At 41.9% G+C, this 22,578-nt stretch overlaps 1 protein-coding gene across 1 annotated transcript in view; it reads left to right on the top strand.

The window, feature by feature from the left end:
- Positions 1 to 18,100: 18,100 nt before the first annotated feature.
- The window catches only part of CSMD2 (CUB and Sushi multiple domains 2), a 988,708-nt gene continuing 984,230 nt past the window's right edge, over positions 18,101 to 22,578 (top strand). Inside the window, 1 exon segment of the mRNA XM_074305059.1 lies at positions 18,101 to 18,585. Coding sequence (XP_074161160.1) covers positions 18,438 to 18,585 — 148 coding nt within the window. The 5' untranslated portion in view covers positions 18,101 to 18,437.

Below are 22,578 nucleotides of genomic sequence, written 5' to 3'. Positions count from 1 at the left end.
TTTGTCTTAAGTCTCTACTCCATCTCCCTCACAGATGTCAAATCCATTTATCCAAAACACAGGTTCTACTATGTCATGCCCTTCCTCAAGAAATTCTAATGACTCCCTATTTTCCTTAAGATCAAATGTAAACTCATATGCCATTTAAAGTTCTTCATAAACTGTCTTTTTTCCATTTTTTCAATTTTCTTAGATTTAACTTCCTTTCATGCACTTGATAGTTCAGCCATATTGGACTATTTACTGCTCCTTACGCATGATATTCCATGCTGACCACCATACCTGATAGGCTCTCCCCCCTTCTGGAATTCCTGGTTTTCTTCAAGGCTCAAGTCAAAGTGCTACCTCTAACATGAAATTTTCCAGATTCTTCCTCTACTAAGGTCTTCCTCCTCCCTTAATTATTCACACATTTACTCTGTATATGTGTATATATAAACATATAGATGAATACGTCATTTCTGTTGAGATTATAAGCTTCTCAAGTCCTTGTCACTTTTGTCTTTGCATCAATTTCTACTTAAATAATAAAAGCTTGTAAATGATTGGGAATAAAAAATTATGGACAATGCTTCAGGACAAGAAAGTGCAGCAGCAAGGAGAAAATGGGAAGGATCAAAATGGATCTATGCTTCTCTATAAACCACTGGCCATCTTGGTTTCTTCATCCTCTCACTGAGCTTTACTTCCTTCAAATTAGTGAGGAAGCCAGGACCTCTCCCCTCTTCACTCTGGCAAGATATAAATCAATCTCTCTCCTTCTCTTGGGTTCTCCCAACATTGGCCCTAACACTGCTGCCAGAGTCATTAAAAATTGAAGGAGGGAAAAACAAGTTACTTGCAAACAAACTGTCTCTATGCTCGTTAGATGCTGTATTTGTGTGGTCTAGTTATTTCTCACGAGAAACTAGAGAAAGCTAGGGGAAGAGGAGGAGGGAATGGCACAAAAGAAATAAACTAATAGTTCTTCCACTTACAGAATAAGTGACAAACTTGTCCAAAAAATAAACATTTGTATATCAAATTCCACTCTGGCAGATTTTCATGATAGAATTTTTGGGGATATTTTAAAAAATAATTATTCTAGTATTTGTGATTTTATAGGTGTGGGAAGTTCCTGGTGTAGAAAATCCCTCTGTGATCAGCAGCACATCAAGCTGATGCAGTATGGTAGCCTGAGGACGATATGGGAGGCAACATGTGCCAGGAAAATCAGGTCAGCACCACCACCATTTTGACTACCACTTCCCTTCAGATCTTGATGCAGATGGACTAGGGTCTCTAAGCCCAAGAATTTTGGAGATAGCAATACATTCCAATTCTGCTTCCAGCCCAACTTCCACAGGTATCATTGAGGGTAGGTCATTGTAATAAAGGGATCTACTTTATCAGCATCAACAATTGTCAATCAATGGGTACCAAGAAGCAATTAGACTCAGGAGCCCTGGGAGTGATAGTTCCTTCCAGGTCATTGACCCTCTTTCCAAACAATCTTCATAGCCATCATCTGAGACAACAACTTCTATGCATAGGGACCACATAGGACAAACTTGGCTAAAGCAGCAAAGTATCCTGAGAGAGATGGAAGGCAGAATGTGCCTATCCAGTTGGACTACCACCACCATCTTGACCACCACATCCTCTTATATCTAGATGGAGACAGCTCAAGACCCTGAGTCCAAGTGCTTTGGGAATGACAAAGTTTCCAGCCCAGTTTCCTCGGTCATCATTTTGGGAAGCAACCCATGTGAAGATGCCATCCAGCCAGGTGCTACAGCCACAGCTACCTAAGACCCAGAAAATAAAGTTCTTGTCAGGAAGGCCTTAGCAGAACAAATAATTAACCAGCAGAAATTGATATTTTATCAGACATCAAAGAAAAGCTGTGACTATCATCATGAAGAAGCTAGGTGGCACAGTGGTGCCTAAAGTTTGGAACACATCTTCCTGAGTTCAAATTTTGTCTCATATACTTCCTAGCTGTGTGATGCTAGACAACTTACTTAACCATGTTTGCCTCAATTTTCTCATCTGTAAAATAAGGTGGAGAAAGAAATGACAAACCACTCTAGCTTCTTTGCCAAGAAAACCCTAAATGGGATCAGGAAGAGTTGAACATGACTAAAATGACTAAACAATCATAACCATTACCATCTGTTTTTCCCCTACATTGTAAAGAATGTGGGACTTTTCAGTCTTACAGCTGAAACCTTCTATATACATTGTGTCTCTATTGAATGGAAGCTCTCAGAGATCAGGGATTATCTGTTTGTATCTCCAGCACTTAGCACACATATATATGCTTTACACATATAATTTAATAAGTAGTTCAATCATCTCTAAGGTGTAGATTATCAAGTTATACTGAATAAGGGAGTGGCCCATCTCATACAGTTCATTAGTGTCAGAGACTTGAACCCAGGTCTAACTGTTCCCACCAGAGGCAATTAGGTAGTAGGGGATACAGTGCTGGATCTGAACTCAAAAAGACCTGGCTTCAAATTCAAACTCAGAAAACTAGTTGTGTTTTCCTGAGCAAATCACTTGATCTCCCTCTCAATTTCCTCATTTGTAAAAGAGGGATAATTGAAGATCAAATGAGATATTTGTAAGGCACTTCCTGAATCTTACAGGATTATAGAAATGTTACATCATTTTTCTCATGGATGCAGTTAGGCACAAGATCCCTGACAGTGCTCCTCCTAAACCATCAGGTCCTAAACCACTAGGTTGCTTCTAACCTACCCCTCAACGACCACCATCTGGGAAACCATTATGCAAGAATGGGGTGAGGGAACAGGGGAACCAGCCCAACAAGGAAGAGCTAGCTCATCAGCACTTCAGACAATTCTATCTTTGGACTGCTGTAACTAATTGCTTAAGGAAGTACTTCCTTATACGGAACTGAAATCTGCTCTCTGTAACTTATACTCATTGCTACCATTTCTGCTCCTCAGAATTAAGTTCAATCCACTTTCCATGTAACTACTTTTCAAATATTTGAAGTAAACTATCATAGCTTCCCTAACTCTACTATCTTCAAGTATTTACAGTTCCTTCAGAGAATTCTTATGTCTACAAGCCTTTGACTAGTTTTTTTTGTATACAATCCAGCTTGTCAATGTCCTTTTACTAAAATTTGACATCCAGAACTGGACATAATACTCCAGTTGTCAAGTGACCAGAGCATTGAAGCATCTCCCTCTGCATACTATTCCTTTCTTAATGTGAAGATTTCAAAGGCTTTATCTGCTATATTATGTTAATTCATATTTGAATTTACAATCCATTAAAATTTCTACATCATTTTTGCATCTGTTCTTCTTTTGCTTGTACATTGGATTTTTCCCCAAAAACCCAAGTGTAGAAATTTGTATTTACTTCTGTTAAATTTAATCTTAACTAGACATGGTCCATTCTCCTAGCCTATCAAGATTTTTCCAGAAAATGATTCAATCATCCAATATTGTAGCTCTCCTTTATTATACGTCATCTGCAGACTTGATAAGTATGCATGCTACTTATGCTTTCCTCCAAGTCACTGATAAACATATTGAACAGACCCAGGCCAGTGACTGATTTCAGGGATCAGAAGGGCACATTCCCCAAGATACAGCCTTCCAGATTGGTATCCAAGAATAATAAATCATAATTTTAGAGCTGGAAGGCAATTTAAAAGTCATCTAGTCCAACATCCATTCAGATAAAGTGGAATTTTGCCATCTACAATACATATGTTAAGCTTTCCTGACTCTGTATCTTTGTTCATACTATTCTATATTTTGAAATGACCTCCCTTTATCCTTATTTCCCTTCTCTTCCTTGTTACAATCCTTCCCTCTTTGGACTGAGTCAATCACTTCTGAATCTCTCTCTTCCACTGTTATCCAGCTCACATGTTTATATGTTATCCACAAGGATATCATGCCTTATATAACATAAAGGGGTGTGTGTGTGTGTGTATGTGTGTGTTTGTGTGTGTATCTGTATTATTGGTAATGTAGCAGGATGTCAGTATGATAGTTCTTACTATTAATGCAGATTACAACATCTTTATAGGGTCATGCTTGGGGATTACTTGAAGATCATTGAGGCAAAAAGATTTCACATTTAGCAAGTGTCAGAGGCAGGATTAGAACCCATTTTTTTTGACACCATACCCAATACTCCATTGATTATTCCAATATAATAATCTTATTTTAAAAAAGAAATATTAATCTGAATGATTATTGATTACTATGAACTATTTATTGCTCCTATTGATTGAATTATTATTAATCTTTGTGATCACTGCTTTTTTCTAAATATTTACAAACGGCCCTTTTAATTAATTTTTTCAGGACCTACTGACTCTCACTTTGCTTCTATTTTTCATATCTTCAGACTAGAACAAATAGAACAAAAATGTGTTAACAGAATAGAAGCCCAAAACATTGCTGAATTGGTCATTGAATACCTAGAAAATCTCAATGGGTCAAGTCACCACACTTGGATGAATCCTAGGGTATGAAGAGAACTAGCAGATATAAATCCTGAAACAATGTTGATCTCTTAGAAAAATGGCGGTTAAGGATAGGCCTTTCAAGATAGGTCCAGGCTCTGAACTCTGGAGCTTACAATTTAGCAAGAGGGTGGGACATATACAGAAATAATTATGATATAATGATACCTAGTAAGTACATAAGAAATGTAAAAATTGCGATGTGAGATTCAGGAGGAGTAGATCATTATCAATTTGGAAGAATCAAATGTTTTCCTAAAGCAGTTTGCACCTGAACTGGGCTTTAAGGATGAGCATGATTTTAAGAGGTGGGAGGGAGGCAAGGAATGAATTTCAAGCATATAGAATGATATGAACAGAGAAAGGTATGGAAGCCTGGAGAATGTTTTATGGGTGGTAAAACTCTAATTCAGCTGGATGGTGGGATACATGGAAGGGTATGTTTATAAAATAGGGCTGGAGAAGCAAAGTAGGGAGCTACACTGTATATAGCCTTAAATACCAGACATAGGAAAATGAAGTTCATTACATTGGCAAAATGGAGTTATGAAAGAATTTTGAGGAAAATGACTGCCATGATGAGATCTAATATCAATATTATTCTGGAAGTTGTATGAAGGGCAGGTTGGTTGGAGGAAAGAGTGAAAGTGAAAAGAAGGTAATAGTAATGAGTAATTGTAGGGCAATGGCTCTGAGAACAGAAAGGATGGATGTGATAAATGTTTCTGAAGGAATATTATAAGACTAGACTGTTTGTATAAAAAGCAGGTGTTATTAATTTTTATGGGTCATGAATTCTTTTGGCAGAATGGTGAAGCCTTTGAGCCCTTCCCTTTTCAAATGCATAGAATAAAATACATAAGATCATAAAAGAAACAAATTATATTGAACAGTATGACTTATTGTAATTGCAAGGATCTGAAAACTAAAAGGGGTTCTTATCAATTGGGTAAATGTATATAGTGGAATATATTATCCATCAGAAATTATGAAATATGCTATTTCAAAGCAACTTGGGAAAACTTGTATGAACTGACAGAGGAAAGTGATTAGGATGTGGAGAAGAATACCTGAGCTTCTTAAATTTTTTCCACCTGTGACCTCTTTTCACCTGAGACATATTTATACAATCCCTGGTAAATAGCTATATAAAATAGGTATACAAAGCAAACATTTACTGATAAACATAATTTTGCAATCCCCACATTCAGTTATGTAGCTCCATATAGAATTTGGCCCATAGTTTAAGAAGCTCTGATTTATATTACAAGAATAACATTGTAAGGAGAAACTTAAGAGCTCAGATCGATGCAATGATGAGCCGTTATTCCAGAAGTACATTGATGAAGAAGGTGAACACCTCTGACAAAGAGAAGTGAAGGTGAACACCTCTGACAGACATGCAGAATGAGATGCATTTTTTGATATGGCCAATATAGGTATTTGTTTTACTTGACTCTGCATATATGTGACAAAGTTTTTCCCCCTCTTTTTTTTTCCCAGTGTGGGGAAGGGGAGCTGAAAAGAAGAAAAAAATAAATTATTCATCATTGAAAAGCTAGTGTTCAAAATTTTAAATATTAAAAAATTCATGGACCCCAGGTCAAGAAATGCTTTATTAGATAAATGAAAATGAGATAACTTCAAGTTTCTAAATATGGAAAACAAGATGACACAGGCAAAAACTGCACAATTAGGAGTGTACATTAATTTCTTTTGGTGGGGGAGAGAATATAATTTTAGGAAATACTGAATTTAAGGTTAGTCGTGAGGCATCTGGTGAGAATAATGTAGATCCAGAACTCAGGAAATGGGAAATGGGATGGGAGTGAGCTTTGAGATCTGATCCAGAGAAGACAGACCAAAGCAGGAGGAGATGGAGAAACAAGAACAAAGATTTTAGGTACAGCAGGAGCAATGAACCAATTTGTGCTGAACTGATGGTTGAGCAGATTTCCCAAGAACATGTAGCACATGTCCATGAAGTAATGCACAAATGCTTCCTGGCACACACGACACATGTGGAGTGATCTTTGAAGAGACCCCATAAATGGAATAAGGTACATGTTTGTGTCTTGAGATTAGGCTCCCAAGAATCCATAGCACACATGTGTTATTAGAGTAGCAAGTTCATACCTGGAGAAATCAGGAAGATCCCCAGGAACATATCAAGGCCAACTTTTACATCTTACCCTATCCCTACTTCCAAGGTAAACTAAAATAATCCTCAGTGAAGAAATATCTGAATGAATGACAGGAACAAATATTTAGACATGGAAAGAGCATAAACATCTAGTCTAACTTGTACTTCTAAAGCTAGGGGAAACAGACCCAGTAACAGAAGGAACTTGTCTAAAGTTCCATGAATAGTGGGAAGTTGGATCTTTAAGACTTCAGCTGATGAATCTTCAAGTGTCCAACACCTCTGTCCCTTATCTATCCCCTGAAGATTGAGCCTTTTGGGCCTTTTCACAGTGGCTAGAAACTAGAAACTGAATGGATGCCCATCAGTTAGAGAATGGCTGAATGAGTTATGGTATATGAATATTATGGAATATTATTCTATAAGAAACAATCAGGAGGATGATTTTAGAGAGGCCTGGAGAGACTTACATGAACTGATGCTGAGTGAAATGAGCAGAACCAAGAGATCATTGTACACAACATCAATATTATACAATGATCAATTCTTATGAACATGACTTTTTCAACAAAGAGATGATTGATGCCAGTTCCAGTGATCTTGAGATGAAGAGAATCATCTACACCCAGAGAGAAAACTGTGGGAACTGAGTGTGGACCACAGCATAACATTCTCACAATTTTTTTTATTAGCTTGCATTTTGTTTTCTTACTCATTTACTTAATTTTTTTAATCTGATTTCTCTTTTGCAGCAAGAGAATTGTATAAGTAAGTTTACACATCTTAGTTTTAACATTTTAACATGTTTAACATATATTGCTTGCCATCTAGGGGAGGGAGTTGGGGAAAGGAGGAAAAAAATTTGAAACACAAGGCTATGCAAGGGTCAATGTAGTCAAATTATCCGTGCATATGTTTTGAAAATAAAAATAAAAAAGCTTTATAAAAAAAGATTGAGCCTTTGACAAGCCCCCTCCTAATGTCCATTTAGACAAAACAAGGCTACATGGTGTATTACAGGTCAAAATGGAATAGAGGAAAGGTACACTATCCAAAATGATAATGTTGTTAGGATGTTCTCCACCTAACTCTGCTTCACTGATTTCCCTTCTTACCTTAACCCATGGATAAAGCACTGGGTCTGGAGTCAGGAAGATGTTAGTTCAAATGACACTTCAGACACTAACCATAAGACCCTAAACAAATCACTTAAATCCTGTCTCAGTTTCTTCAACTGTAAAATAGAGATAACACCTACTAGTGTTATGAGGCAAATGAGATACTATAAAGAGATTAGCACAGTGCTCAGAATAAAATAGACAATAAATGGTCCTTATTTCTCTGCCTGTTCCCCCATTCCTTGAGCCAGAGATCAGGCTGGTGACTCTTGGTGAAAAGTTTATCTGTTATTCCACTGCATCCCACCAAGGACTGCCAGAACCTAGCTATTCCACTAGGCCCTTCTAAAAGTCCTGAGTAGGGACATTCTTCCTAATTCAGAAATTTTCCCATGCACTTGGCAGCTTCCCCTAAGATTCTACTGCAGGTAACTTTCCTTGGACCTTAGCTCTGTCCCATTTGCAGGATAGGATTTGCAGGATTTTTTCTTCTTGCAGGACTGACTTGTGGGATCCAAACAACATTTAACATGATTCCACCTATCTTTGTTTTCTAGATACTAGAGCTAGTTGTACCAGGGAAGTGCCAGTTCAGATCCTGACCACAATCTCCAAAAACTAGTCATTTGATAATATAGCCCATTTCTACTCACAATAAGAGAAGGATCATTTTTATTACACTCTCTGCTTTATAAAGTGCTTTTACAGAAGCAAAGATCACTATGTTCTTGGCTTGGGATATATTTGGAGAAGAGAAGATTTGGGAAGAAGGAATATTCTTAATATGGGAAAGGTTTTGATTTGTACTATTTAAATACCACTACTAGTAAGTATCCCAAAGAAACCAGAGAAAATGAAAAAGCAATTGTTCATATGAAAATGTAGCAGCTCTTTTTGTGGTGACAAAGAATGAAAATTGAGAAGATGCTACTCAATTAAGGAATGACTAAGCAAGTTGTGGTATATGATTTGAGATGGAATACTATTGTATTATAAGAAATGACAAGCAGGATGGTTTTAGAAAAACCTGGAAAATCTTATATGAACTCATGCAAAGTGAAGTGAGCAGAAGAGGAGAACAATATATAGTAACATTTTGTGGATGATCAATTAGGGAGGACTTAGCTTCTCTAATCAACACAGTTCCAAAGAAAGATGCCATCAACCTCCATAGATGAACTCTGAATGCAGATTGAAACACCTTTTTTCACTTTATATTTCTTATGTGTGTGTTTCCTTTTGCAACATGGCTTCACATGTATAATTGATATCCTATTGTTTGCCTTTTCAACAGATGGAAGAGGGTCAGAAGGGGAAAATAGAATTTGGAACTCAATCTTCTAAAGTGAATGTTAATTTTTAAATATATATATATATATATATATATTGGAGATATTTAAAGAAATAGAAATATATAGATAAATTTTAAAATTTCTTTTAAAAGTTTAAATAGTTTTATCTTTCCTCTGTTACATTTAGAACTAGAAATATACTTAATTTTTTAAAAAGATTTGTGCTGTGTGGTCCCAGAAAGCAGAACCAGAAGTCATTATTAAAAGTGGCATAGGGGCAAATTTTATCTCTATAAAGGCATTTTTAATCAGTAGAGCTGTCCAGTTGGCTGTATTCACCTAGGTAGTAGTGAATGCCTTTGGTGTTCAGGAAGAAATCAGATGACTACTTTTAGGCATATTGTAGAAGTTCGATTTCTGCTCTGGTGGACAAAGTAGCCTAATGTCACAGATTTCAGAGCTAGGAAATATTTTCTAGGGCCTTTAGTGTAGCTCCTGATTTTACTGATAAGTTCAGAGGGAAGTAACATGCCTGAGATCACATAGACAAGTCATAGAGCTAAGATTCAAGCTCCCAAACTCTCTACCATTGCCACCTGAGAGACTTCATATTAGCAGATCACAGATTTGAAGTTAGAAGGACTCTCAGAGTCATTGAATCTAGCCCAAATGGGAGACTGATGCAGGTAAAGTATCTTGCCCAAAGTCACATGAATAAGTCAGGTGGGACCTGAATCCACCTTGAACTCTGATTCCATTGCTCAGTCTCAATAACTAATTAGGCAAAACTTGAACCCAGGTCTCCTAGATTATAAGATCAACTTCTTATGGGATCATAAATTTAGGTCTGGAAGACACCACCAAGGTCATCTATTTTAATTCTTTTACAGATGAGGATGTTGAAGCCCACAAAGAAAGTTAAGTGACCTCTCCAAAGCGACTTAGAGAACAAATGTCAGGACTAGAATTTGAATTCAGTTTCTCTGACTTTGGATCCAATGTTCTATACATTCTACCATATCTTCTTATTAATCATATCATTATTATATTACTTGTTTCATGATTATGGATAATGATGATCAAGATTAGCCAATCAGTGAAATATGGTAGACTTTACTCAGGCTTGCCTTACTCTTTTTTTTTTCCGGGCTTGTACAGTGAGAGGAATCTGGAATTGTCCTCTATTCACCTCCACCTGATTGGCTACTGTCTTCCATTTCTCCTTCCCTCATCGATTTTTCATCTTGAAGATACAGGAAATCTGGAAAGGGGAGGGGGAGATGGAACTCTTACAAAGAGATAGGTGGGGGATGAGGATCAATGGGAATCTGAAGCAGCCCAGATCTGGCTCCCTTGTAAACACTTTCTTAAATGATAAACCAGCAAGGAGATAAAACCACAAACATCTCTCTCAGGGAGAGCTTTTCTTAGAGGTATCATATCTATCAGCCCAGAGATGAAGTTGTTTTGAACAGATACTTTTTAGGGACTGTGAAGCTTCAATAGTTTCCTGTACTTGAAAGTTCCAGTATTGGGTACTTTTAGGGGGGAGGGGATTGGAAACAGAGGAGGGGAGCAGAATATAGAGAGAGCGGCTTTGTTTTTGTTTTCTAAACCTTTGAATATCTGTCATGTCTCTTGTCTGATGATAGCTGTAATAATCCCTTGCATTTTTATGACATGTTTAACTTTTCAAAATGCTTTTATATCCATTATCTCCTGTGATCTTCGAAACACCCCCTCTCTAGGGAAGCAGCTAGGGCAGTGATGATTATCCCCATTTGGCAGGTAGAAATTGAAATTCAGAGATGATAAGTGCTAGACCTGAGACTAGAACCCATGTCTTCTACTATTTACAGTAGACACCTATAAACTGCTTTGTTCTGAGACATTTATTTATGTCCACGGCATCAGAGTAGCTTATACAGATAGCATCTTTTCATGCCTTTTTAAGGGTTATATCAGGTAGATGATCATTGTTATTTTGCTTCCAGTCATATCTGACTCTTCATGACCTTTTGAGGGGTTTTCTGGGCAAAGATATTGAAGTGGTTTGCCATTTCCTTCTCAAGCTCAATTTCCAGATGAGGGACTGAGGTAAACAGTATTAGGTGACTTGCCCAGGGTTAACAGCTAATCAGTCTCTGAGGCTGGATTTGAACTCAAGTCTTCCTCACTTCTGGCTTGGTATTCTACCCACTGTACTATCTAGCTGCTCCATCAGATGGATGATAACAATATAGAAATGAATATGAATTTATCTAAGATTTGCCCACCCCCCATTTGCTTTAGATAGAATTTTTATTAAATTATCAATTAAAGGTAACATAGTATAATGGTTAGGGTGCTCTGCTTGGAATCCAGAAGACTAGATTCATCCCATCTTTGATCTTCTTTATCAATAGAACCCAGAGCAAGGAACTTAATCTCTTAGTGACTCAGGCAATTCTAGGATTTACTTAATAGGCTGTAGGTAGGTTACCTCAAATGCTTTGGAGGAAAAACTTCCCATATTTAAGAGTCAAATAAAACCATAGCTCTTTCCAGTATTTACAAAAGGATTAAAACACAAGTGCAAGATAAAACATTAAGAATGACACAGAACAGCATATATCAGAAGGGATTAGAAAGAATAGGTCATAGAATCACAGAATCCAAGAACTGAAAAGACCTTCTCAGATGATTTACTCCAATTTATATCTGAATAGATAGTCTTTATACATTCTAATCAACAAATGACCATCCGTATTTCTTCTGAAACTTTCAAAGATGGGAAACCCACTACCCCCTAAGACATATCATTCCACAGTGGTTGGCACATAGTGTGTGCTTAATGTTTTTTGTTGATTGATTGTTGGGACAGCCCTAATTATTGGAAGTATTTTACCCTCTCCTTAGCTTCTCCATCACATTCCTCTATCACTTAGGCTAATAACATTGACATATTCCTAGATTTCTCTTATTCCACATATTCAATCTGTTTTCAAGTTTTGACATTTCTGCTTTCACAACATATCTTTCTACTCATGCAGTAGCTATCCTAATGCTAGGTCTCATGATTTTACAATTAGATTCTTGGAATAGTGGGTTGGTTGGTCTCCCTGACTTACACAACTTACTTGAGTTGTTGGAGCTTACTCCAATCCATTCTCTTCTCAGCCACCAAGGAGATTTTCCTAAAGTGCATTTCTAATCATGTCACTCCTACCCCCCAACTCAATATACCTCTGTGATTCCCTATTATTTTTAAGATTAAATAAAAATCCTCTAATTGATATTTAAAGTCCTTTGCAATCTGTCCTCTTTCAAAGTTTTTTGTCACATTTTGAATTTCAAGTTGTTTCCTTTCCACCCTCCTAATCCTACATCAGAGAAGGCCAAGATCACACACACACACACACACACACACACACACACACACACGAAGCTATTCTATCTATCTATATCTATATATCTATCTATATATATACATATATGTAAATATATATATATATATATATGTATATATATATATATATATATATATATATATATATATATATATATATATATATATATATTTCCATCTATCACTTCTCTGGAGGTGAGCAGCATTTTCTTTCATAAGTCCTTCATAGTCAATTGGAATGTTCATATTATTCAGAATAGCTCACTAATTCACAGTTACTCTTTGAATAACCCTGTTTACAACATTGGTTCTGCTCATTTCACTTTGCCCCTCCTTACTTTTCCAACTCTTCCCAACCTTGTTGTTCTTTGAGCATGACACTGCATCTTCCAATTCTATGCCCTTTTTACTCCCCTTCCTTTGTATGCTTTCCCTCCCCACTTCTGCCTCCTTTCTTCCTTTGTTTCCTCCAAGACTCATTCACCTTTAATAAGCTTTTTATGGTCCTCCTAGATGCTCATAGATTTAGATGATACATCCTATTTCCACTCTATGGATCTTATATTTATATAGTTGTTTGGAGGCTATCTCTCCTACGAGAATGTGAGCTTCTTGAGGTCAAGAACTATATTTTTGCCTTTTTTTTTTGGTATGTCTTATGCTTAACACATTGCGTGGTACATAGCATCAGGTATATAGTAGTACAAATGCTTCTTGACTGATTGACTTACATAAATCTTAAGTCTACTTTGAAATTTCCCTTATTCCCTATCTCCTTGCTTCTAGTGTTCTGCAGATTAGTAGAACAAGTTGAGCTTCTGAAAATATTTTTCAGTCATCTGTCATGTTCTGCCCCTCCCAGGTAGCTTCTTCTCCAAGATCAAAATTCCCAGTTCATTCAAGTGGTCCCTATAAAACATGGTGTTTAGCTTTCCTTATCAAGATGATCATTCTCTTCTGCAATTATACAAAACTTGCCAATGTCTTCTTTGGAATGTAGTACCCAAAACTGAACTTAGGATGAGATTTAACCAAGCTGGGGAATACCTGAACTCTTACTTTCCTTATTCTAGGCACTGTTACTCTCAAACAGCTCAGGGTAACCCATTACTTTATCTGTTTTAATTTTTACTGTTAAAGTATTTATCCATTAAAACTCAAGGATCTTTCCTTTATAAACTGTTGTCACACCTCCAAAAACGGAACAAATTACAGTATACAAATAATAAATTTGGTCATAAGTTTCGTTGCTAAAGTAAAAAGATAGTGGAAAATCTATTCAACTATGGTTTTTATAAGAAATGTAGAACATTGTTTTAACCAGGGGTTATTGCATCAGCCAGTCCTATTTCTCTGAAGACTGAATGCCTCATATACAATCCCACCTCAGTGAAATTTCTTTCAGTGGCTGAGATAAGTAGGCTCAGATACTTTGCTTTCTGGTGCCCCAGTCTGAGAATATGTGGCTAGGTTTTGAGGGCAAGAGATCATCCTCAATGTCAATGGCCATGGCCCTGAGGAAATGAAGGAATAGCTGTATAAGTTGGCATCTCTATGGGCCTTGAAATATCCCTGCTTTATTTGCAGGGTACACCATTTTCATGAAAGTCTTTCCTTCACAGTGGGAGAGGAGGCATTTCTCCCCATAAATATGAGTTTGCTGGCAGATTCCTGCCCATTGCCAGCACTTTAGAACTCAGGAGGACTACAGGATGTGCAGCATTAGGGGAAGGGGAGCTCAGTTTGCCAAGACTCCCAGGGAGGCCTGTTCATCTCTCTCTGTTTTCCATGGTTTGCTCCTGACCTCCTCATTAAAGCCCTCTTCCATCTTTCCTGGAGTCACTGGTGTGACAGCCTCTCCCTTGGGAAATCCAGGCTACTGTCTGATCATTCTGACAGCTGAACAACTCCTTTCCCAATTCCCAGACCAGTCAGACTTCCCCTTCTGAGTCTCTATCCAGTGTTCTGTGACCTCCCAATACAAGAGATCCTGACACCTTCCTTCCTTCCTTTCTTCCTTCCTTCCTTCTTTCCTTCCTTCCTTCCCTTTCCTTTTTTCCTCTTTTTTCTTTCTTTCCTTCCTTCCTTCCTTCCTTCCTTCCTATTTCCCTTTCTTTCTTTCTTTCTTTCTTTCTTTCTTTCTTTCTTTCTTTCTTTCTTTCTTTCTTTCTTTCTTTCTTTCTTTCTTTCTTTCTTTCTTTCTTTCTTTCTTTCTTTCTTTCTTTCTTTCTTTCTTTCTTTCTTCCCCTCCCCCTCCTCCTTTTCTTCTTCTTCTTCTTCTTCTTCTTCTTCTTCTTCTTCTTCTTCTTCTTCTTCTTCTTCTTCTTCTTCTTCTTCTTCTTCTTCTTCTTCTTCTTCTTCTTCTTCTTTCTTTTTCTTCTCTTTTTCATAAAAAACTTTTTTCTCTCTGAGCCATAGAGCAGCTTGTTTTGCTTTCTTAATCACATTTAAGATGCACTTTAACTCTCTTAATCCCCAATCAAACTATGGTCCCCAATTTCAGAATGAATTTTCTGTGCAGAGCTTCTGCATGTCCTTCTTGAAATAACTCTAGTTCTTGCAGTCAAGTAAGTTGTTTTCCTTCCAAAGTGAACATTGATCTTATCCGGATATTTGGCTTATCATGGTGAGTCATTGCATTATACTGGGCTTTTTTGTTTTGTTTTGTTTTGTTTTGCAATGTGATACTATGATGAGAACAGAGCTCATGGCCATTTTTTATCCAGAACAAAAAGATCTTCAGGAATTCAGGGGTGCAGAATGAGAATGCTGGCTCTAAGGCCAGCAGCCTGCAAATTGCTGTGTCTAATAAGGGGAACTGGGAGATCACTTACAAGGAAAGTTGATCTTCTAAGGATGGAGGGGGTAAAGGAACACCACCAATCTGCCTGCTCAAAGCCCTTAACAGAGCCATCAAGTCCCAAAGCAAACTTGTTAGGTCCTTCATATTTTCTGGGGAGTGCTCTCTGGAGGAAACTGCAGCTGTTTGCTGCTCCCAACTCAAGCAGAGCTGCTGCTGTCTGTGGTAGCAAAGCAGAGCAGATTCGCAGCTAGTGTGAGTGATTGAATGAAAAGCAGCTTAGGCTGGAGCATGGAGACTAGATAAGCTACATAGGCTCTTTTCTGTCCATTTGTCTGTCTTAGATCTGACTCTATCTACCTTTCTCTCTCTTTTCTCTGTTCTTGTCTCAGGCTTTCTCAGTCTCTTTCTGTCTTATCTCTTCAACACTCTGCCCTTTTGAGCTCCGTCTAAGCAAGACGCCCTCCTTTATTTCCCAAGAGAAAAGTGGGCAACTGTATCTCATTAGACGGTGAAGAGGTGATGGATGAAAGAGATCAACCTACGAAGACGTTGCTGGGAGGGGCCATTTACAGGGACAGATCTTCAGTTTCACTCCTTTGCCTCAGGAGGATGCTCCGGAGGCTTCTTTGCCATGGGCTTAGGGTTAAAGCCCAAAGATAGTTTGTGAGATCTCCATGTCCTGCCCCTTCCCCCCACTGAGTTGTCTAGACTATCCCTCTGGGACAGGAAGGATGGGTTGGTGGGAAGAGGGAGGGGGATGGTGGGAAGTCCCGCCGAGCCCTCCCCTCTGATTCCCCGCTCCCTCTGAGCTCCCTCTGCCTTGGGACAATAAGTTGGTTTCAATGGGGCCCCGCGAGTTTGAAGGGATATAAAGCGAGTCTTTCACGGAGCTGCCTTTGGCCCCTGGTTCTTGGCAGCCGCGCAGTGGCTGGCGGCGGGAGCGGCCTGAAAAGCAGAAGTGAGAAGGGGCCTGGAGGGGAGGGAGGTAGAGGAGGGGGAAAGGGGAGGACGTGAAACGGGCGATTCCGGGGAGATTCGCAAGCCCCGGGTATAAATGGTCTCCCAGCTGTCAGATGAGCTCATTCACAGGAGCCGGAACATCTAAAGGGTGGGGGGCGAGGGAGGGTTTCTTGATGAAGCCGAGGTGGGGTAAATCCCTCTGGGGCAGAAGGTGATGGGGAAGAAGGACACTCTTAGGCTTGACTCCTGGCCCCACCCATAGGGAAATCCCAGAAACCTGGGATGTGGGGAGGAAGAGTATTGCTGGTCACTACTCCCCTAGCTGCCTGTGGTCAAAGCCAAAACCGTCTTGGTATACTTCGCATCCCGCCCCAGTCCCCGGCAAGCTCCCAGACCTCCTTTTTTCTTGCACATCAGATTGAGCCACCCCAATTTCCCCCTCATTTAGCTACACTCAATTCTTCTCGGACATGCTCTCTCCTCCACCCCTAGTCATCTACTCTCATCTCTCTTTCACTCTCAAACCCCCTCATCTCTCTCCAATCTGGGTACCCCAGTTCCTTTCCTCCTTGTCATTTTCTTTGAACACCTCACTTGCCTTCCCCTTGCTCTTTCTCGGATGCCCCCAGTCCCTTTCTCTTGATCTCTTATTCCCTCTGTTCTTCCGTCCCTCCTCCTCCAACTCTTTCCCCACAGTGTTCAGCAATTGGCGTAGACCTGGAAGAAGCCATCGTGACCAGGGAGAAGCCAAAAATTGGGGGGGGGGGGAGGTCGCGCGCAGCAAGAGACAGAGCTAGGGAGGTAGTCAAAATCTGCAGGCAGGGCTGCACCCAGTTCAGAGAAACTTGCTTTCCAGCCAGGTCTCCGATGGTGTGCTTATTCGGATCCTGGACTAGGTCCCGATGCGTGCGTGAGTGCGTGCGTGTGTGAGTGTGTGTGTGTGTGTGTGTGTGTGTGTGTGTGTGTGTGTACGCGCGCGCGTTGGCGTGTAAATGTGCGGACGGGGGTGAGGGGACATTTAATTTTGAGGGTAAATTGTGCAAATTTCCGGGGTAACTTTCCAGTACTGGCTGCCACCACTCTAGCCCCACTAGGAAAGCACTAAAAATGCCTGTACTTTGTGGATGTTGGGGAGGACACAAGCAAGCTCACCACTGGCGTGGGGGCCTGCCCCCCCACCCCAGGACTCTAGAGAGAATGTGTAGAAAAGGAGGAGAAAAAGTGGGCAGAGACCCAGTCTTTGCAATAGTCCCCAGTCTTCCTTCCCCTCCCCCTCCATTACTCCCTCCCGACAACACCTTTAGGAGAAGGGACGAGTACCGGTATCCCTTCTCATAGATAACCTCTTAGGTCCAAGTGCTAAGTTCAAGACCTCTCAGCCCAGATGGCCTACAGATCTAGACACCTCCTCTCCCCGCCCACCCCCATTTCCATCCAGACCGGGAGAAGAGTATGCTGATTTCTTTTCCAGACAGCATTTGGAATTATTAAACAGTGTGCGTGAGTGTATGTATGTGTAAATGTGTGACTGTAACTAAATACGATTGTGCAAATGTGAGTAGAGATGAGTGTGTGAATGAGTGCATAGGTGAGTGTGTCAATGTCTCTGTGTGTGCGTGTGAATGTGAGTGCGGGCGAGTGTGTATATGTGCGCTTGCGTTTATCAGACGATTTAAGAAATGGAAATTGTCCTCTATGGGTGTGTATGGGGGGGGGGGGAAGGCGAGATGGGGAGGCTGAACTTGAGAAGAAACCAGTCCATTTTAAAACAAATACGAATAAACAACCCTTAAGACGTAATTTGTGGTTTATTGTGTGTGTTGGGGGGAGGGGGTGGCGCCGCTGATAAGGTGGGAAAGCCCTATTGCAGTTTTCCCCTCTTTCAGCCCTGTCCCCTCCGATGCTCCCCCTCCCAGAGTGGGGAAGTGAAAGGTGGGTGGGGGGCGAAGCGGGCTAGGCGAGTGATTAATCCCCGGGATAATAAAACTCCCCTTTCCCCGGGGACCCTCCGCCGCTGATCCTGCAAAGCTCGATTGGAGAGAGTCATTTTCAGAGAGCGGAGCCCTCCTCTCCCCGAGCCAGCGGAGACTTGGTTCATTCCAGCCGCAGCAGCTCAGGGCTTCCACGTATTAGGGATTTTTCCGAGCAGAAAAAAAAGCTCTCTCCTGACCTCCTTTCTCCTCCTCCGCCCGGTCGGAGCCTCAGCCTTCCTTCGCCGAGCCCGACCCGGCCATGAAGCCCTCGTCGGGATGGGAGCCCAGGGGCTGCGGTGGCCCCGATCCGAGTGTGCCGAGCGAATCCGGGATGAGGGCTCGCGTGCGGGCTGGAGGGAGCCGCCTGCTGCTCCTATGCTGGGGGCTATTCACCGCCTCGGCCACCGGTAAGTGCCAGCCCAGCCTCGGGCTATGAGATCCGCTGCGCTCCCAGCCGCGACGCGCCGCACCTCTCCGCGCTGTGCGGTCCCCGGCAATCCCAGCCCCGGCCCCGGCCCCGGCCCCCGCTTCGGAGGCGCAGCGCAGCCGCCAAACCTGGACAGCATGCGGGGCGCACCCGGGACCTGGCTTCGGCGCCCACCGCCGCCTCCCGAGGCTTCTCCGGGATAAACTTTCCTGGATCTCCCGGCTCCTCCGGGCCTCTGCTGGGGAAATACTCCCGGCCAGCCCCGGTCCCTTCCCTCCCGGGGTTATTCTCACTACCTCTTTCCCCTGGAGGACTCAGATTTGCCAAACAAAACCAAACCAAACCAAAAAAAAAAAAAAAAAATGTCTCTGGGTTTGGGCACGCTGGGAGAGCCAGGATAGGGGCGAACCCCAACGGTTCCGGGCTCTGCCAGGCTCTCTCCCGCCCCACCCCCCTAGCGGGTTTCTCGGGAGCTTAGCCGGCGCCCGGAGCGGGCTGAGCTCCCCAGAGCCGGCGGGAGGCGTATGCCGGCCACCTTCCCCGACGACCTGGCCTCCTGGCCCTGCCTGGCTGGGTCTGAAGCAACCCAGAATGTTAAATAAACTTCCTCGCCGCGGCTCGGCCCCGGGAAGGAGCCCTCCTCCCATCCCCTCCCTCTTTCCCATTCCCTTACCCCGGCACCCCCAGAGCTCTGCAGGTGCCTTCGGGGGCTACGAACGGTCTGAGGGTGCGGTGGCGGGGTGGAGGGAGGGGGCAGTGAAGACTTTATCCTTCGGTCTACAGCCTGGGGAAGGAGAGGAGGTGACTGCTGGGGCGATCCCTGCTTTCTCCTGGGCTGTCGGGCGGGCGCTGGGGCGTCGGGGGAGAAGCGACTCAGCCCGCGCCTCGCCTTCCCCTCCCCCAAGCCGGAGCTCTCCCCCTCAAAGTGCCCTTTCTCACTGCCTGCAGCAAATGCTCTTTCTGCAGCGGCAGCACCAGCAGCTGTGAAGGGACTTTGTTTCAGGCTTAGTCTGGTGAGGGCGGGGGGCTGGGGGTGAAGGGAGATGGAAGAGGGAAAGGCGAGGGGAACCCGCTGGTGTCCCCAAACTTTGTCCGTAGCGGAGATGCCATCCTGATTTCCTTTCTATAAGGCATCTCTCTACGAATAGAGTGGAGCGCACTGACCAGCACCTAACGCTTAGGTTAGAGAGGCTGAACAAATTTAACATCCCCCCTGTCCCCATATGTGAATCTAGACACACCGTTCTGAACCTAACTGGAAACCCCTGATTTTCCCGGGGCAGATCTGCGCGTTTTTCTGTAGCACCATTTCCGTTCCCCTGGGGCTAGCTGGACGCCTCCTCCGGGGACTGGTGAAAAATCTCTTATGGACACGGGGGCTGGGGACTTGCACTTCTCTGAGGAAGTTGAACCGTGTCAGATTCTTTCATGCTCTGGTTTCTTCTGCGAGTGGTAGTATTCTTCCCTGGGCTTCTCTTTCTAACGAGTTTTTCCCAACTTAACAATGCCAGGTACCCTCTCTCCCAGCCTCAACCCCAGCCCCGCCCAGAGCTGGCTTGCTCTTTTCCCGCAGAGGCACAACGAGATCCTTCCCCTGACACTTGCCCCTATATCCTCCTGTTTTAACAGAGACCACGTAGCTCGAGTCATGATTGCCCTTCCCTCTCGCCATCTGGAAAGTAAGACTTTCATCCGGGGGTCCCTCATGGCCTTGCCTCTTCAAACTCTCTCTCCCAAAGAATTTCCGTGAGAGAATGGTCCACAGAAAACCCAGGAGCAATGGGGCCTCTGGTTCCCTTAGTCATTGAATCCTGCCGCAGGTCACTGTGTAGCCTTTATCCGGAAGGAGTGGGGTAAAGAACCTGTTTGACCCAAGGGACCCAAAGAGCCCAGGGGGAGAGAATCTCCTTCACTTTCATCCTTCACTGGTGGCCACTGGCTTTTCAGCTAATAGTTTGCCTAGGACTTTTTTTTTTTTTTTTTTTCCCTGAGACTCACTCCAAGCAGTAATGACTCGCATTACCCAGAGAGTGGCACCAGAGCTGTATGGATCGCGATGCCCGCCGGCTCTGATTCTCAGAGACGAGCTTGCTTCCCTTGTCACACACTCACGGTATACAGCCACATAAGGGGCTGCTTACTGTTTCTGGGCCAGTAGCCCAGGGGCTCACCGCCTTCTCCGAGAAGATCTCACAGAGGCTGGGATCAGGTGGCTTCCAGCACTTTAGTCTCTGTAGATGCTGAGAGCCAACCCTCTCGTTGCAGTTGCCAGATTAGCTCTCACTGCAATCACTGGGAGTGGTTCTGCAAGACCCTGATGGACTGTTAGAGAGATGCAGGGACTAGAATTTTCTTTCCCGTGTACGTGTCACAACCCTGGCAAGGGAGAATGAGAGACCCCCAGCAGAACTTTCTCTTGCCAAGTCCCTGGCCTTTCCTTTCTATGGAGAAACGCTGGCCGTCCAAAGACTGCTGCAGTCCGGGAAGTTCCGGTGGGGAGTGACTTCTAAGGCCGATTCTTCGGTTTTTCTTTGTCTTTCCTTTTCAATCGTTTCCCCGCTGAGCATTTTTAACCAGTGGAGATTTTTAACAGTAAACAGTGCCTCTGAGATGAATTGGGTTACTGATGGGTGGGCTGAGTTATGAGGAGCAAGCACCTCGGGGAAATCGAGGCTCTTCATTTTGCCTAGCGAGTGATGGCTAACTTGAAAGTTTACCCAAGATCTAAAACCCTCCTTGCTCTCTCTTCCAAAATGGAATTCCCAAATACATGCAGTTCAGCCCTTGACTCATTGTGTGACCTTGGATACATCCCTAGCCTTTCTCTAGGAATCAGGTTTTTTTTTTTTTTTTTTTTTTTTCGTGTGTAGAGTGAGGAGATCAAATTGAATTATCTCTGGATCTCTTTAGCTCTAACATTCTGTTCTATGTTTCTATGATGGGAAAGGGGAAGGCTTTTATTCCTTTGTTGGGTTTTTTTTCCTATTTCACAACTTTAGCCTAAGTCCTGTTAATGGTTCAGTTTAACTGTGATTTGTATAGAACAAGGATCTAAATCTAGTATATCAAGTCATATATAACCCAATCTCCCTTTGATACGGGACTGTAATCAGATTGATAAGTCCTTGTGAAAAGAAACAGATATGGATGGTAGGGATACAAATAGATGGAATGATAGAAACTTAAAGAATTCCAGAGTCATGGATTTTCTGACTCTGGAACTAATCTCAGAAGACCTCTTTCTCCTCTAATGTCCACCTAACAATGTTCCTGGTCACCCAACCTTGAAGCTTGTTAGTAATGGGATCTTTAAAAAAGGAAAGGAGTTGTGATCTGGTCAGTTCAACTGTTGAATAAAATATTTTTCTTCACCTCAGGAAAATCAGGTTAGAAGACCTGAATTCAAATTTGGTCTCAGACACTCACTAGTTCTGTGACTCATGACAAGTCACTTAACCAGTCTACTTTGGTTTCCTCATCTATAAATGGGGATAATAATAACAATCTATTTGCCAAGATTGCTATAAGGATAAAATAATACTAGTAAAGCACTTTGTAAATCTCAACACACAAGATAAATGTGCTTTAATCTACTATAAATATAAATAAAAATTCACATGTTACATGTGAGCCCCATTTAGTAAAATTCAACAAGCTTTTATTTACTGAGCACCTACCTACTCAGTGCAAAACACAGTGCTTGTCACTGGGAACAAAAGCCTTGCTGCTCAAAAGGCTTATATTTTATCAAGGGTTGGGGGGAGATAGCATTAAAATCAGATCAATAGATTCAAAATAATTCAATGAGTTAGAAGGTAGTATTAATTTTGGATATCAGAAAGAGCTAGGAAGTGACACCTGAAATGAATCTAGAAGAAAATCCAAACTTCTAAAGGGTATAGGTGATAAGGGATATAGGCATATAGGGATATAGAGAATCTGGGAAGAATTAGTTCTGATTTCCATATATAAT

This window comes from Sminthopsis crassicaudata, chromosome 3, assembly GCF_048593235.1.
Source record: "Sminthopsis crassicaudata isolate SCR6 chromosome 3, ASM4859323v1, whole genome shotgun sequence".
In the NCBI taxonomy this organism is placed as follows: domain Eukaryota; kingdom Metazoa; phylum Chordata; class Mammalia; order Dasyuromorphia; family Dasyuridae; genus Sminthopsis; species Sminthopsis crassicaudata.
The sequence above is the reverse complement of the archived record's forward strand: the minus strand, read 5'-3'. Positions and strand labels throughout refer to the sequence as shown.